At 49.4% G+C, this 14,748-nt stretch overlaps 1 protein-coding gene across 1 annotated transcript in view; it reads left to right on the plus strand.

Moving 5' to 3' along the window:
• The first annotated feature begins 6 nt into the window (after window positions 1-6).
• Klhl42 (kelch like family member 42) overlaps window positions 7-14,748 on the plus strand; it is a 22,345-nt gene continuing 7,603 nt past the window's right edge. The window contains exons 1-2 of the mRNA XM_008846901.3: window positions 7-828; window positions 13,257-13,450. Coding sequence (XP_008845123.1) covers window positions 8-828; window positions 13,257-13,450 — 1,015 coding nt within the window. The 5' untranslated portion in view covers window position 7. The remainder of the gene's footprint in view (window positions 829-13,256; window positions 13,451-14,748) is intronic.

Genomic DNA, 14,748 nt, shown 5'->3' on the forward strand with positions numbered 1-14,748 from the left:
GGCCGCCATGTCGGCCGAGGAGATGGTGCAGATCCACCTGGAAGGCCGCTGCTTCCCGGTGAGCAAGCGCAAGCTGATCGAGCAGAGCGACTACTTCCGCGCGCTCTACCGCTCCGGCATGCGCGAGGCGGCGCGGCCCGCGGCGGGCCCCGAGGTGCAGCAGCTGCGCGGCCTGAGCGCGCCCGGCCTGCGGCTGGTGCTGGACTTCATCGACGCGGGCGAGGGCTGGCCGCTGCGCGCTCAGGGCGACGACGAGCTGCTGGGCGAGCTGGTGGAGGCCGCGTCGTTCCTGCAGGTCACCGCGCTGCTGCAGCTGCTGCTGTCGCAGGTCCGGCTGGGCAACTGCCTGCAGCTGTACCGGCTGGCGCAGGTGTACGGGCTGCCCGACCTGCAGGACGCCTGCGTGCGCTTCATGGCGCTGCACTTCCACGAGGTGCTGTGCAAGCCGCAGTTCCGGCTGCTGGGGGCCCCGGCGCCGGCGCCCGGGGAGCCCAGCCTGCGGCAGAGGCTGGGGGAGGCGCGCATGAGCGGCACCCCGGTGCTGGTGGCGCTGGGGGACTTCCTGGGGGGCCCGCTGGCCCCGCACCCCTACCAGGGCGAGCCCCCGTCCATGCTCAGGTACGAGGAGATGACCGAGCGCTGGTTCCCGCTGGCCAACAACCTGCCCCCCGACCTGGTGAACGTCAGGGGCTACGGCTCGGCCATCCTGGACAACTACCTGTTCATCGTGGGCGGGTACAGGATCACCAGCCAGGAGATCTCTGCGGCGCACTCCTACAACCCCAGCACCAACGAGTGGCTGCAGGTGGCCTCGATGAACCAGAAGAGGTAAAGGGCCGGCTGGGCCTTCATTCATTCCCCTGGCGCGTCTGCGCCGCCGGATGGTGGCCTGCGCCCGCCCGGTCGCTTCTGGCCTTGCCTTTTGGCAGAGTTTCCAGTGAGCCAGGGCTAGCCCAGCTGAGGTCAGCTAGCCCAGCGGCCTTGGGTGCTGGGCCTCAGGTGAAACTGGCCACTTGGCCTCTGTCCCAGTGGAGAGAGACTTGATGGGTGTTTGAGGAAGCTGCTTGAAAGGAGAGCTGACGTTTTCCTCTCCGTTTTCCTCTTGGCCTTTCTGGTCTGATCTTCACTGTGATGACACATGGCAGGCCGCACAGTGACCTGAAGCACTGACTTGAGGACTTTGGTGTTGCCATTGTCAGTGACTCTGCACCCTCCCCCCTGCGGTTCCATCCATGGGCTCCGGAAGGTTTTCATATTTGCCATAAAGCGTTTGTCCCTTTTTTGTCTCTTTTGGCCCCCCTTTTGTTTATTTTCTTCCTAGACAGCAGTCAGCACTGAACCAAACCTTAAGCCTGGAGCAGCCGTCATTCCTCAGGGTGGGTTATCCCTGGGGAGCCAGTTCCAGGGCCGCCTCAGATGCCCAAATCTGGATGCTCAAGTCCTTTATGACCAGTATTTGCGTATCGCTTCGGTATATCCTTGTGTATACTTCTGTGTTGTTTCTGTTTCTATTGACCTTTAGTCTTTGAGGGGCTTGCTGTGTTGCTCAGGCTGGTCTTGAACTCAAGTGGTCCTTCTGCATCTGCCCCCTGAGTAACCGGGACAGTCCAGCCCCAGGGAAATTGAAACTCTCTTTCACTTCCTCTGGCACTTGTACACATGTGGCGTGGGAGCGTGTAAAAATAAATTGTAAAAAAGAAACAGCAACAACAACAAAACAACAGGGCTGGAGAGAGAACTTAGCGGTTAAGAACACTGGTTGTTCTTGCAGAAGACCCGGGTTCAAATCCCAGCACCCACATGGCAGCTAACAACTGTCCTAACTCCAGTTCCAGGAGATCCAGCGACCTTTCTGTCCTCCTTGGCCATTGCAGAGATGGCTCAGTGGTTAAGAGCGCTGACTGTTCGACAGAGGACCCAGGTTCTATTCCTAGCACTCACATAGTGGCTAACAGCTGTCAGTAACTCCAGTTTGAGGGGATCTGACAACCACTTCTTACCTCCACGGACATTGCACAATACAGGTGCTCTTACATACATGCAGGTAATACACTCATACATATACATACACACATGTTCACACATATACACATACATAAATAAAAATAAATCTTTTAAAAAGGAGACTGGAGAGATGCTCAGTGGTTAAGAGCACTGGCTGCTCTTGCAGAGGACCCAAGTTTGATTCCCAGCATGCACATGATGGCTGACAACCGACCATAACTCCAGTTCCAGGGGAATCTGATGTCCTCTTCTGACCTCCTTGGGCATTGCATGACACAGGTGCACCTACCTACATGTAGGCAGTACACTCATACACATAAAATAAAATAATAATAAAACTGGCAAACCTAAGCATGATGTAGAGACCAGTGCATCGCTTCCTGTCCTCGAGGCACTACCTAGAGCTTGGTGTGTTCCCATCTAACCTCTGATGATATATCACTGAGATAATACCATATTTAAAATTTAGTGTCACACCCTGTATCATGGTACACACCTATAATCAGAGTGCTTAGGAGGCTGAGGCAGGCGCATCTATAGTTAAGAACAGCCTGAAGTACGTACGTAGACCCTTTTCCAAACAAAAATAAAGTAATAAAGTTAGTGTCAAAGCTGTCATTGTAAAACGAGTTTGAAGAGCTTCGAGGCAGCAAAGGGCCATGCGGTGCTGCGGGTGGTGCTCGGAAGGGATGGAAGGTTCTGGGTCCTCTGCTGCCTCTTGTAGTGTTTCCAGTCACATCTTCTTGGGCCCATCTTGTCATCCTAACTCCATAGTCCCCATGCTCACCTCTCAGATCTCTGTTTTTTTGGTCACAGATCCTTGGTAGTCTTTTTGTTTCTAGGATTGCCCCTATCCTTGCTCTTAAAGTGTTTGAGCCAGGGGCGTGGTGGTTCATGCCTTTAATCCCAGCACTCAGGAGGCAGAGGCAGGGGCATCTCTGTGAGTTCAAGGCCAGCCTGGTCCACATAGTGAGTTCCAGGACAGCTGGGGCTACAGGGAGACCCTGGCTCAAAAAGACTAAAAAACAACAACAACAAAACTGTAAATGCCCTCCAGAGAAAGGAGAGAAAGGTGGGTACTTGGTACTCTCTTCCTGCTCTGACCAGGTGCCTGACAGTAGCTTCAGGAAGGAGGGTTTATTGTGGCTCATGGGTCAAGGGTCCTTCATGGGGGCGTAGGGGGGTGGGCACAGCGTAGGAGCCTGAGGCAGCCGGTCACATGGGACCTCCAGTCGGGAAGACGAGAGGGGTGGATGCAGGTGCTCAGCTCCACTTCTCCTTTTTAAGTTGTCTGGGACATGGAATAGTGCTGCCACACTTAGGGACAGTGGATAGTGCCCACCACACTTAGGGACAGTAGGAGAGTTGGGTGGGATAAGGTAGGTAGGTAGGAGTAGGTGGGTGGGATGGGGTTGTTACTTGCCTCATGCCTGGTGGGGCAGACAATCAGGGTGGAGAGCACACAGTGGAACAGATGGATCCTCGTGGCTGAGAACAAGAGGGAGAGTCTGGGGATGGCAAGAAATAACCTTCAGAGACACCTCCCCCAGTGACTCCCCCTTCTCCACCTAGGCTCAACCTGCTGGGTTCCACCACATGGCAATAATGCCTTCACATTATGAATCCATCCATGGCTAGTACACTGATGAGGCCTGCACCCTCATGATGTCACTGCTTATCCAGACCACAGTGGTATCTACTACTATTATAGTTAGGCATTATGAATGTGTAGATGCTCATGTGAACTTAGGAGCGGGTAGCAGTGGGGAGCTCTGTGTCTGGTCCTGAGTGCTGAGTGTGCACCACCTCGTGCTTTCCTCTTGAATCATTAGGTTGTGCTAACCGTTATGACACGTGATATTTCCAGTTAATGGTTGTATCTGAATTTTCTTCCATGTCCACAGATGTATATCCATTACTAGATCTGTATGACTTGGTTTTCTTTTTTATTTACTTTTTTGAGACAAGGTTTCATATATCCCAGGTGGCCTCAAACTTGCTCTGTATCTGAGGAAGACCTTGAACTTCTTATCCCTGTGCCTTCACCTGGGATTACAGGTGGGCACCATGCTGGTGGCTGTTATTTTGAGACAGGATCTCATTCTGTATCCCTAACTGGCTTTGAGCTTGTGGCAAGTCGTCTCCTTCTGTCTTATTTATGGCTGTATAGCATTCCAGCCTGTGGTTGTATCATGATGTGATTAGCTCTTCTTTGAGTGGCTTCAGCTGTCCCTGTAAACAGTGCTGTGGTGGACCTCCTCGGCTGTAAGTCGGTTTTAGGCACATTCGAGTTAGTTCCATGTCAAAATCTAGGAATCCCTGGGTAAAGCAAGGCAAAGTGCATACACATTTTATATTTTAGCTCCTGCCCATTTGCCCATGAAAAAACTGTCTTAATTTGTCTCTCATCAACAGGGATGGATTTTGCTGGTCCCCTCTGCTCTGCTAATAAAAGATTATCACAACCCCAGTCTAATGGGCAGAAATGGCAATGTGATTTCCTCTGATCAGGACAAAGGTTATTCTTTTTATATGTTTGTTGACTGTATATTTTGTAAACAAATGTCTTTCCCATTTAAGAAAATTTGGCTTATTTTCTCATATTAATTTTAGAAATTATGTCCAGAGCTCCTGTTTGTTGCATTCACATATTTCCCTGTACCTTGATTTTAAAGAAATGTGATTCAAAACTGAAATCTGTGTTACCTATGGGAAGTCCCACCCTCAGCCATGCTGGGTATTTCCCAATGAAGCGAGGGCTTGGGGTTGCAAAACAGCCAAATAGCCCAGTTTTTAAACAATTTATTTATTTTATTTTACTTTATGTGTATGGGTGTATCGCCTGCATGTGTATAAGTGCACTCATGTCCTGCAATGCGTGAGGAGGTCAGAAGAGGGCATCAGTTCTCCTGAACTGGAGTTACAGATGGTTGTTAGCCACCATGTGGGTGCTGGGATTTGAACCTGGGTCCTCTGTAAGAACAGCCAGTGCTCTTAACTGCTGAGCCACCTCTCCAGCCCTGATTTTTTTTCAATAGAGGGAAAAAGGTACAGAAAGATGATTGCCACAATTTTACTGTGAAACCAGCTACTTAAATGGCATTAGTGTTCGATGGAAATTTACATTTGGGTTGTTTTTATTAAATACCCTTGAGCAGCTCTCTTACCTTTTCTGTACCAGTTTGCTGCATCTATAAAGCAGGAACCCACAGCTACAGTCCAGGTCAGAACCCACAGCTACAGTCCAGGTCAGAACCCACCATCTACAGTCCAGGTCAGAACCCACTACCTACAGTCCAGGTCAGAACCCACAGCTACAGTCCAGGTCAGAACCCACCACCTACAGTCCAGGTCAGAACCCACAGCTACAGTCCAGGTCAGAATAAACTAGAATCAGGCAGAACAATAAGAACAGAGTCTCCAGTGGCTTTCCACCACCTACAGTCCAGGTCAGAACCCACAGCCACAGTCCAGATCAGAACCCACAGCCACAGTCCAGATCAGAACCCACAGCTACAGTCCAGGTGAGAACCCACCACCTACAGTCCAGGTCAGAACCCACAGCTACAGTCCTGGGCAAAACTCAGTCCAGGTCAGAACCCACAGCTACAGTCCAGGTCAGAACCCACCACCTACAGTCCAAGTCAGAACCCACAGCTACAGTCCAGGTCAGAACCCACCACCTACAGTCCAGGTCAGAACCCACAGCTACAGTCCAGGTTGGAATAAACTAGAATCAGGCAGAACAATAAGAACAGAGTCTCCAGTGGCTTAACGTTCAGTTAAATGTGACTTTTTCAGCTACTGTAACAATAGTGGCAGTTGCAAGGTACTGTTTAAAATGTTATATTTTATGTAAAATTATCCACTCCCAGGGCTGGAGAGACGGCTCAGCGGTTAAGGGCACTGGTTGTTCTTGCAGAAGACCTGGGTTTGAATCCAAGCACCCACATGGCAGCTAACAACCATCCATAACTCCAGTCCCAGGGGATCCAACAGCCTCTTCTGACCTCCACGGGCATTGCACCACATGGGTGCAATTACCTACATGCAGGCAATAAACACATACACATAAAATAAAAATGATAAATAAAATTTAAAAAAAATTATCCACTCCCAATACGCTAATATTTAATGTATTTTATTTAGTATTTTTATCTTATATGTGAGTGTATTGCCTGCATGTAGGTAATTGCACCCATGTGGTGCAATGCCCGTGGAGGTCAGAAGAGGCTGTTGGATCCCCTGGGACTGGAGTTATGGATGGTTGTTAGCTGCCATGTGGGTGCTGGGAATTGAACCTGGGTCCTCTGCAAGAGCAGCCAGTGCTCTTAACCGCTGAGCCACCTCTCCAGTCTCTACACTAATATTTAAAAGTCAATTCAAAACCCCACACTTTGGGACTGGAGTGTGGGCTCAGTGGCTAAGCGCATGTACTGCTTTTATAGAGAACTGAAGTTTGGCTCCCTGGGTGACTCACAACCACCTCTAACTCCACCTCTGGGGGATCCAACATCCTCTTCTGGCACCCATGGGCACCCATCACATGTGACAGACACACAGACATATACATATACACATAAATAAAAACTAAACTAATAAGTTTAAAAAATGGTATTAAGCTGTCATCCATAGCACACTGTATCTACAATGGTGACATCAGAGGCCCTGGATAAGCCATGTCCGATCACAACTTAATCACAGATTTCCTTCAAGGTGGAGATGATGGGAGGGGAGGACAGGACATTTCACTTAGGAAGGAACTCCCCACACAGATGAAGTCAGACCCAAGTCAAAGCATGAAGGACTGAAGGAAGGCATCCATCCTGTGATCAGCAGTGACCAGTTAAAAACTAAAACAAGCCAAGTATCTCTGCAGGAAAACCAGTCACTGTAAAACCCTCACAGCAGTCCCAAGCAGAAAACGACAGAAAACGTGACGATGATAAAGGAAACACTTCTCAAGTACCAATGACCTAAACATACAGAAAGCACGTGTATGTTTCTGGCCAGGAAATATGGTAAGTAGTCCTCCCTCATCCAAGGGAAAATGCACCCAGACCCCTGGAGATGTCCTGTGACTGTCAAATCACACACAAAGCCTTTCCATCTCAAGTAAGCTCTGTCACAGAGTGGCTAGAAATTGCCAGGGTTAGGCACAACATCAAAATGAGCATGAATTTCCTTTGCCTTCACAGTTCCACAGATAGGCCTGGTGTGACTGGTGGCCCCACTTTAAAGTAGTGAAGGAGAAAACCTCTCTGAAATCATTCCTTCATTCAAAAAGTTCAATATAGGACTGGAGAGATTGCACTTACACCCATGTAGGCAGTACACTCATTCGCATAAAAAAGAATAAAAACAATTTCTTTCCAAGAAGTGAAGTACTATAGAATTTGCAGTTATGTGCTTTTTTGTTAGTTTATGTTATGTAGCTCAGGCTGGCCTTCCAGCTCATTATCCCCCTACTTCAGCCTCCCAAATGTTGGGGTAACAGGTTCTCAGCCATACTAGACTTTAAAAAAAAAAGATTTAGTTTATTATTTATGTGTGTATGTTTGCGTACATGTGTGCAGGTGCCCACAGTGGCCAGAAAAGGGCACCAGATCCCCTGCAACTGGAGTTACAAGCAGTTGAGCACTGTCACTGCCCCCCGCAGGTACTGGAAACAAACTGTGGTCCTAGTGTTCTTAACCGCTGAGCCTGCTCTCCAGCTCTGTCCTCAGCTGCTTAAAGCGGAGCTATTGTCTTGTCACCTCACCTTCTCTACCCACTGTGGGGTGTGTGGAAACAGGTGGTGTGCGTTAAATCAAATTCCAGTACAGACTCTGCCCTGGGAGAATCCTGGAGCCTAGTGGAGGAGGCAGCCAGCCGGGCTCCTGCCCAAAGGGCCTTTGCCGTCTACAGGGATTGAAGGCCCTGCCTGGGTGCTGTGTCCTGAGCTGTGTTGATAAAGGGGGTGCATTCCCAGGGACAGACCTGCCCAGTGATCCCATTATACTGAGCAGAACCCGAAGAGCAGACGCTCAGGGCAGAGAGACTTCTGCGTGCTGTGGGCGCGGGTGCTGCCTCAGCTGCTGCTCTTGGGATTCTTTTTCTTTTCTTTTTCAAAAATTTGCATGTGTGGCAGCTGGTGGGGAAGGTTACATGTTGGAGTCAGAAGGCAATTTCAGGAGTCTGTTCTCTCCCATCTTCTTTCTGAGGCAGGGTCTCATTTCTGTGCTGTGTGTTCCATGCTTGAAAATGACGATGTGGGCTAGTGACAGCTGGTGAAGGTGCTTGCCGCTCAGCCTGGTGACCCGAGTTCAGTTCCTGGAAGTCATATGGTAGAGGGAGAGGACTGACCCCTGCAAGTTGTCTTCTGACGTCCACACATGTGCTGTGGCTTGTGTGTACACACACACACACACACACACACACACACACATATCCTCCCGAGTGGTTTTATGTTTTCTGGTTTTTTGGTTTGGTTTTGTTATTTTTTTTCTTTTTTTGAGACAGGGTCTTCCTATAGCCCCCAGCTGTCCTGGAACTTACTGTGTAGACCAGGCTGGCCTCAGTCTCACAGAGATCTGCCTGCCTCTGCCTCCCGAGTGCTGGGACTGAAGGTGTGTCCACCATGCCCAGCGTTATGCAGTTTTTAGGTCTCTTTCAAGTCCAGGTGCGTGACACTGTTTCATTGTCTGAACATGATTTGACTCCTGTAAAAGCTTGTGTGATCCCAGAATTGCATTACCTGATGTCTACAATGGCTTACAGGAACTGGCCGCTGACTGCAGTGGTCCCATGGGAATGCTTTGCATTGCCAAGGTTTGCCCCGAGCCTTTGCTCTGAAGGTGGAGCCCGGTTTGTCCCGTTCGGTGTGTAAGTGCAGCAAAGCCAAAGGGAGGCGTCACCGGCCGAGAGAGCATCACCCTGTCAGCCTGAGCTCCTTGACCTGTCCCTTATCTCACAGCCAAAGCTATAGTGTTTGCTGAGCATTTTAATGTGGGGAGAAACCTGTGAGAGGCTTAGTCCTCCACCGGTGGCCATGGAGCCAGGAGGGGTAGAGAAAGCCACTGAAGCTCTGTGCGGCCTCCGCGGCTGAGTTTTGCCAAGAGTTGAAATTTCGTTTTGATTTGCGGAGTTCCCAGAGGTACTGTAGGAAGCCACAATGAGTGCTTCTGTGTTCAAACCTCCCTTCTCCCTGGTGGGTCTCCAGCAGAGGTCACCACACAGGAAGGGGAGCGACATTGGGGCCGGATGGGCCCTGCACCTCTGGGCCACTGTGGAAGGACCATAGTGCATCACAGTAACACGCATGTCTGTAGCAAGACACCTCTGGAATTCTTTCTGGGTCAGGGATTGTGGTTGGTCGGGTGTCGTGGTCGGTCAGGTACTGTGGTGGTTCTTGAAACCGTCACTTTGTTTTCACACTTGCAGCACCTCTGTGAGGTTGGTCTTACTACTACCTCCATTTCCCTGGTGTGTGGAGTTAACTTCCACATTTCAGGGCTAGCTTCAGCTCTGGGCTGACACCTGTTGCCTCATAGTCTGTGTGACTGTTTATCGTCTTTGTCTGTGGACTGTTTCACACACTTATTCCAAAGTTTTTAACTTGCTGTGTATGTTGAGAGAGGGTCTTGCTGTGTAGCCCAGTGTGGCTTCAAACTCAATGGTCTTCCTGTCTTGGCCTAAGTGCTCTGTGTTCAGCAGCTGTTATGGAATCACAGAGCCTTGTCCTCCTGTCCCCACTTTGGTGCAGAGGATTGAGCCCAGGGCCTTGACTCAGCATGTGTTCCACTACCGAGCCATGCCCTGCAGCCCTAACAGCCTCTCTGTTCGTTCCTTCTTTCTTTCTTTCTTTCTTTCTTTCTTTCTTTCTTTCTTTCTTTCTTTCTTTCTTTCTTTCTTTCTTTCCTTCTTTCTTATTTTTTTAAAAATAACTTATTTATTGTTTTTTTGTTTGTTTGTTTTTGTTCTTTTTGAGACAGGGTCTCCCTGTAGCCCCAGCTGGCTTGGAGCTCATTATGTAGACCAGGCTGGCCTTGAACTCACAGAGATCCACCTGCCTCTGCCTCCCAAGTGCTGGGACTAAAGACGTGTGCCACCACACCCAGCACCTGTTTCCTTAAAGTAAGGTGGAAATTAAATCTCAGCCTTATCCAATCTTTCTCACATTTCTGTTTATTGCAAGTGAATCAGTATATAGCCACTTGGTTTAAAATTTCTCATTACCTCTTGAACCTGTGCCAAGGTTCAAAAATTTTTTTAAAAGATAATTTTTAAAAGTTTATTATTATTTTAATGTATATGAGTGTATTGTCTACATATGTGTAAGTGCACCCATGTCATGCAGTGCCTACACGAAGTCAGAAGAGGGCGTTGGAGCCTCTGGAACTGGAGTTACTGACAGTTATTAGCCACCATGTGGGTGCTGGGAATCGAACCTGGGTCCTCCGCAAGACCAGCCAGTGCTCTTAACCATTGAGAATCTCTCCAGCCCTAGAAAAATAATTTTTAAGTGATTGATGACTGGAACGTGCACTTGCTGTTCCCAAGGTGACAAGTGTGAGTGTTTTTCAGGAAATTGAAAATGAGGTGGTGGGGATTTGTAGATGAGAGCGTATACGCTCTGTAGCATTCCAGTGGCATCTAGGCATTGATGAAGAGAAGGCACCCGTCCAAGGCTGAGAAACTGGGGTTTGGGGCTTGTGGGATGGTGCAGTAGGTAAAGGTGCCTGCTGCAGAGCCTGGCGGCCTGAGTTTGATCCCTGGAACCCACATGGTGGAAGGGGAAAGTTGTGCTCCAACTTCCATGCACACACACACACACACACACACACACACACACACAATCAATAAGTGGTCATTTTAAATGTTAATGATAATAATTTAGAAGAAGAAACAAACGGAGACTTAGGATGTGTGGAGAAGCACAGGAACATGTTCCCCAGGTGCAGTGGGCGTGACTTCTTGGGGCAGGCATTTTCTTTTTAGCTCTGCCTGCCAGATCCTGTGGCCTTGTCCCACTTCAGGGATGGGGAAACTGAGGCACAGATCAACTGACCATCAGTCACCTGTGGTGGGTCACACAGATGTTCAGCCCTGGAGCCCAGCTTTCTTCTCAAGCCTGGCGTTGGAGCCCTTAGAATGTGCCTCTAAATTTAGCACACCATTTCTTCGCAGGTGGCTACTCCGTTTGTAAACAAACCCAACATCAATAACCGTTTCTCTCCAAGTGAGCTTGCGCATGCTGGGGTTTGGAGGCATGGGATTGTTGACTTTTTAACGACCTGTTCGTTCAGCCTCAGAGAGAACCTCTTACCTGTTTGCTTAAGACAGATGAGCATGCTGGATGAATAGCGAAAGTTGTTTTGATATTACAGAATTTACTATCTGTGTACCTCTGGGAAGCCAAACCAACCTGAGACCAGTTAAAATTTAGTGCTTATTTACAAGCGTTTATTTCCTCTGGTTCGCCAGATTTGCTCACACGGAGAGGCATCATGGTTGGGTGTTAAGGGCCATTGGCAGTGGGGAAAGTAAGCAACATGAATCGGGGACCCCCCAGTCTCTGCCACTGGGGCCAGGTCTGTTGATGTGGAACTGAATGGTTGGCCGGGTTTAATGGCGCTGAGGCTGTTGATGAAGAATGCTCTGTTTATCCTGTCATTTGGAAAACAAAACAAAATGTAAACACAATTAATAAGCATCCCAGGCACCTGCAAAATGCCTTAGTTTCTTAGTGGCTGTTCTGAGTATATTTTCTCTTAGGGTGTTTACTGAGCGCCCGCCTGCTGCCCCTGCTGTTTCTGTACCACTGACACAGTCCTTTTGCTTTTGTTTGTAGTGTCTGCCCCAGTCTTTCCCAGGATCTGGTTCTTTTTGAAGAAACCCCATGTTGGAGTTACACATGGTTAGGTTCAGCTGGTCCGGCATCAACATGTTACACAGTAGTAGAAAGCGGAGAGGTTGTATGAAGAGGGAGCATGTCTGTGTGGCACTTTTAGGAGGTTAAACCATTGGGTTGGAGATTTCCCCCATTTCAAGATGAGAACATGGAATGGTTGGGCCGGCTGTCTGGTTTTTGACCTTTGCCCATGCGGCACGCTGCCTGGCTTGTGAACTTGTGCCTGTCACATACAGCTCAGCTTGGCAGAGAGGTCCACACTGCAGGACGTTTTTCTTGCCTTTCTTTTAAAAGACTGGGAGGACTCCCTATATTCATATTCATATTTTCTCTCTCTCTCTTGCTCTCTAATATTTACTTTAAATATTTTAAATGAGCCGGGCGTGGTGGCGCACACCTTTAATCCCAGCACTCAGGAGGCAGAGGCAGGCAGATCTCTGTGAGTTCAAAGCTAGCCTGGTCTACATAGTGAGTGCCAGGACAGCTGGGGCTACAGGGAGACCCTGTCTCAAAAAGACATTAAAAAAAAAAATTTAAATGTATGCATCTGTGTGACTGTGTGCAGTAGAGTTCTTGCCGGTTGGGAACCACCTGATGTGGGTGCTGGGAGCTGGATTCTGCCCTCTGAAGAACAGTCGAACATCCTCTCCCAGCCCTGTGCTGTCTTCCACTTGCTCCTCTCTGCTTCCCGGTCTGTGGTGATGTGAGCAGTCTCAGTCACATACCCCTGCCACTGTGACTGCTCCACCAGGCTAGATTGAAATCCTCTGAAGCAATCAGCAAAAAAAAAAAAGTTTCTGTAAGTAGTTGTCAGGTTTGGGGACCACAGTGACGTGAAAGCAGCTGACACAGCGGGGATTGGTGGCAGGACACAAATCCACAGACGCTTAGGTCCCGCATGTGAAGTAGCCTGGCATTGCACATCACCTTTGACTTCTTCCCTGCCCTCCAGGTCCGGACTTCATGTCACACCTAATATACCCCGTGGGCTCTCTGCATGGTTGCTACACTGTATTGTCTAAAGAATGACAATTCCATGCAGATGCAATACAATATTTCAGATATTTGGGTCCATAGTTGTCAGCTGGATCCAGACTTGAAACCAGAAGATGGTGAAGACCGTCTAGTGTGTGTGAGGTGTTCTGGTTCCTGGCCTCAGCAGACCAGAGAGGCTTGTACTTCTTACACTGACCTGTTTCTCAAACGTTGCTAATGCCCTGTGGTATGCCACTCCTCTGGAGTCTTGGGACAAGTGTGACATCTCTGCATTCCTCTGTCCCCAGGCCAAATGGCCCCAACTTGAGCAGCTCGCTCCGGTGCTGCTGTAGAGCCTCACGTTTGGCCCTGTTCTGTCTTTCAGATCTAACTTCAAACTTGTGGCCGTCAGTTCAAAGCTCTATGCCATTGGCGGGCAGGCCGTTTCTAATGTGGAGTGCTATAGTCCTGAGCAGGACACGTGGAATTTTGTGGCGCCCTTACCAAACCCTCTGGCTGAGTTTTCTGCATGTGAGTGTAAGGGGAAGATTTACGTCCTTGGAGGATACACCACCAGAGGTAAGCGAGGCAGGTCCGGGGACGGCATCTGTGAGGAAGGCGGCAGCTGCCTGGGCAGGGTGGGGCAGCGCAGGCCAGAGGAAGCACCGAGTGGTTTTACGCACCAAACACTGTATATTTAACATTCTGAAAGAAGTGGGTACGGGGATTTGAACCCGGGTCCTCTGCAAGAGCAGCCAGGGCTCTTAACCGCTGAGCCAGCTTCCAGCCCACCACCACCATTTCTAAGCTTTGCGATTCCCCCTAGATGGAATGGCAGGGAATGCGTGTAACTGATGTGACCCACACCCCACTTCCGCCTGGGCTTCTCCATGCAGGATCTGTTGGCACTGTGGTGGAGGAGTGCTCTGCTGGTACATTTCCTGGCCTTTCCGTGACCCTAGCTCAGCAAATGGACTGTCGATTTGACCTTGAAAACCCTTCTTGTGTTTTCTGAGCTTCACGGCCACCACTAGTGTGCCTTCTTCCTTTGGGCCACCCAGGGTGATGTCCTTCCTGGATTCCCCATGCCAGAGCCATGCCCGAGCGGTTAGTGGTGGGACAGTGTGTGTGTTCTCGGGAAGGCCGGGTGCTCCTGCCTGCCCTGGTAGGCCTGTCTCCTTCCTGGCTTTCCCAGCACTTGCTGGTAGCCCTGTGTTTCAAACAGGTCATCCTCATTGTTATGAAAACAACAAGAAATCAACAAAAACCAGAGTTTTAGTTTTCACATCCTGCTGACTTAAAATTCAGTAAATAATGGTTCCTGACGTTTATGATAGCTCTTGATTATTTCAGTTCTTTGCCAAGCAGTAGAGATACGAAGACGTCTGTAATCTCAGCACTGGAGAGGCTGAGGCAGGAGGATCGCTGCAAGTTTGAGGTTAGCCTGGGCTACATGGTCAGTTCCAAGCCAGTTGAGCACAGGCTAGGGAATGAGATCCTGTTTAAAAAAAACAAAGAGAAAGAAATTCAGTAGGAGATCGTAGCAGCCCTAAAGGTAGAAGAGTATACTTCAGCTGTAAAGACCAACAGATAAACCAGCAGCTCGGACTTTTTCAGAAGAGCCAGGAAGATCCAGGGCCCTGGGAGCCAGTGGCTCCCTTTGTTCGTGGAGTTTGGTGTCCTTGTTGGTACATGAGAAACAAACTCCCTTGCATCTCTGAGAGTGAGTTTTATCACATGGTCTGCAGAGGGGTCACTGCTTCCAGGGGGAGGGTCAGTCTGAGGCTTTTCAGCTCTGGGACCTGTGCACACTTGGGTCCCAGTCGCCCTCTATGCCCTGCCAGGAGGTGCTTTCTTGGACCATTTGGATCTGGAGC

This window comes from Nannospalax galili, unplaced genomic scaffold (assembly GCF_000622305.1).
Source record: "Nannospalax galili isolate Female #2095 unplaced genomic scaffold, S.galili_v1.0 scaffold763, whole genome shotgun sequence".
Taxonomy (NCBI): Eukaryota; Metazoa; Chordata; class Mammalia; order Rodentia; family Spalacidae; genus Nannospalax; species Nannospalax galili.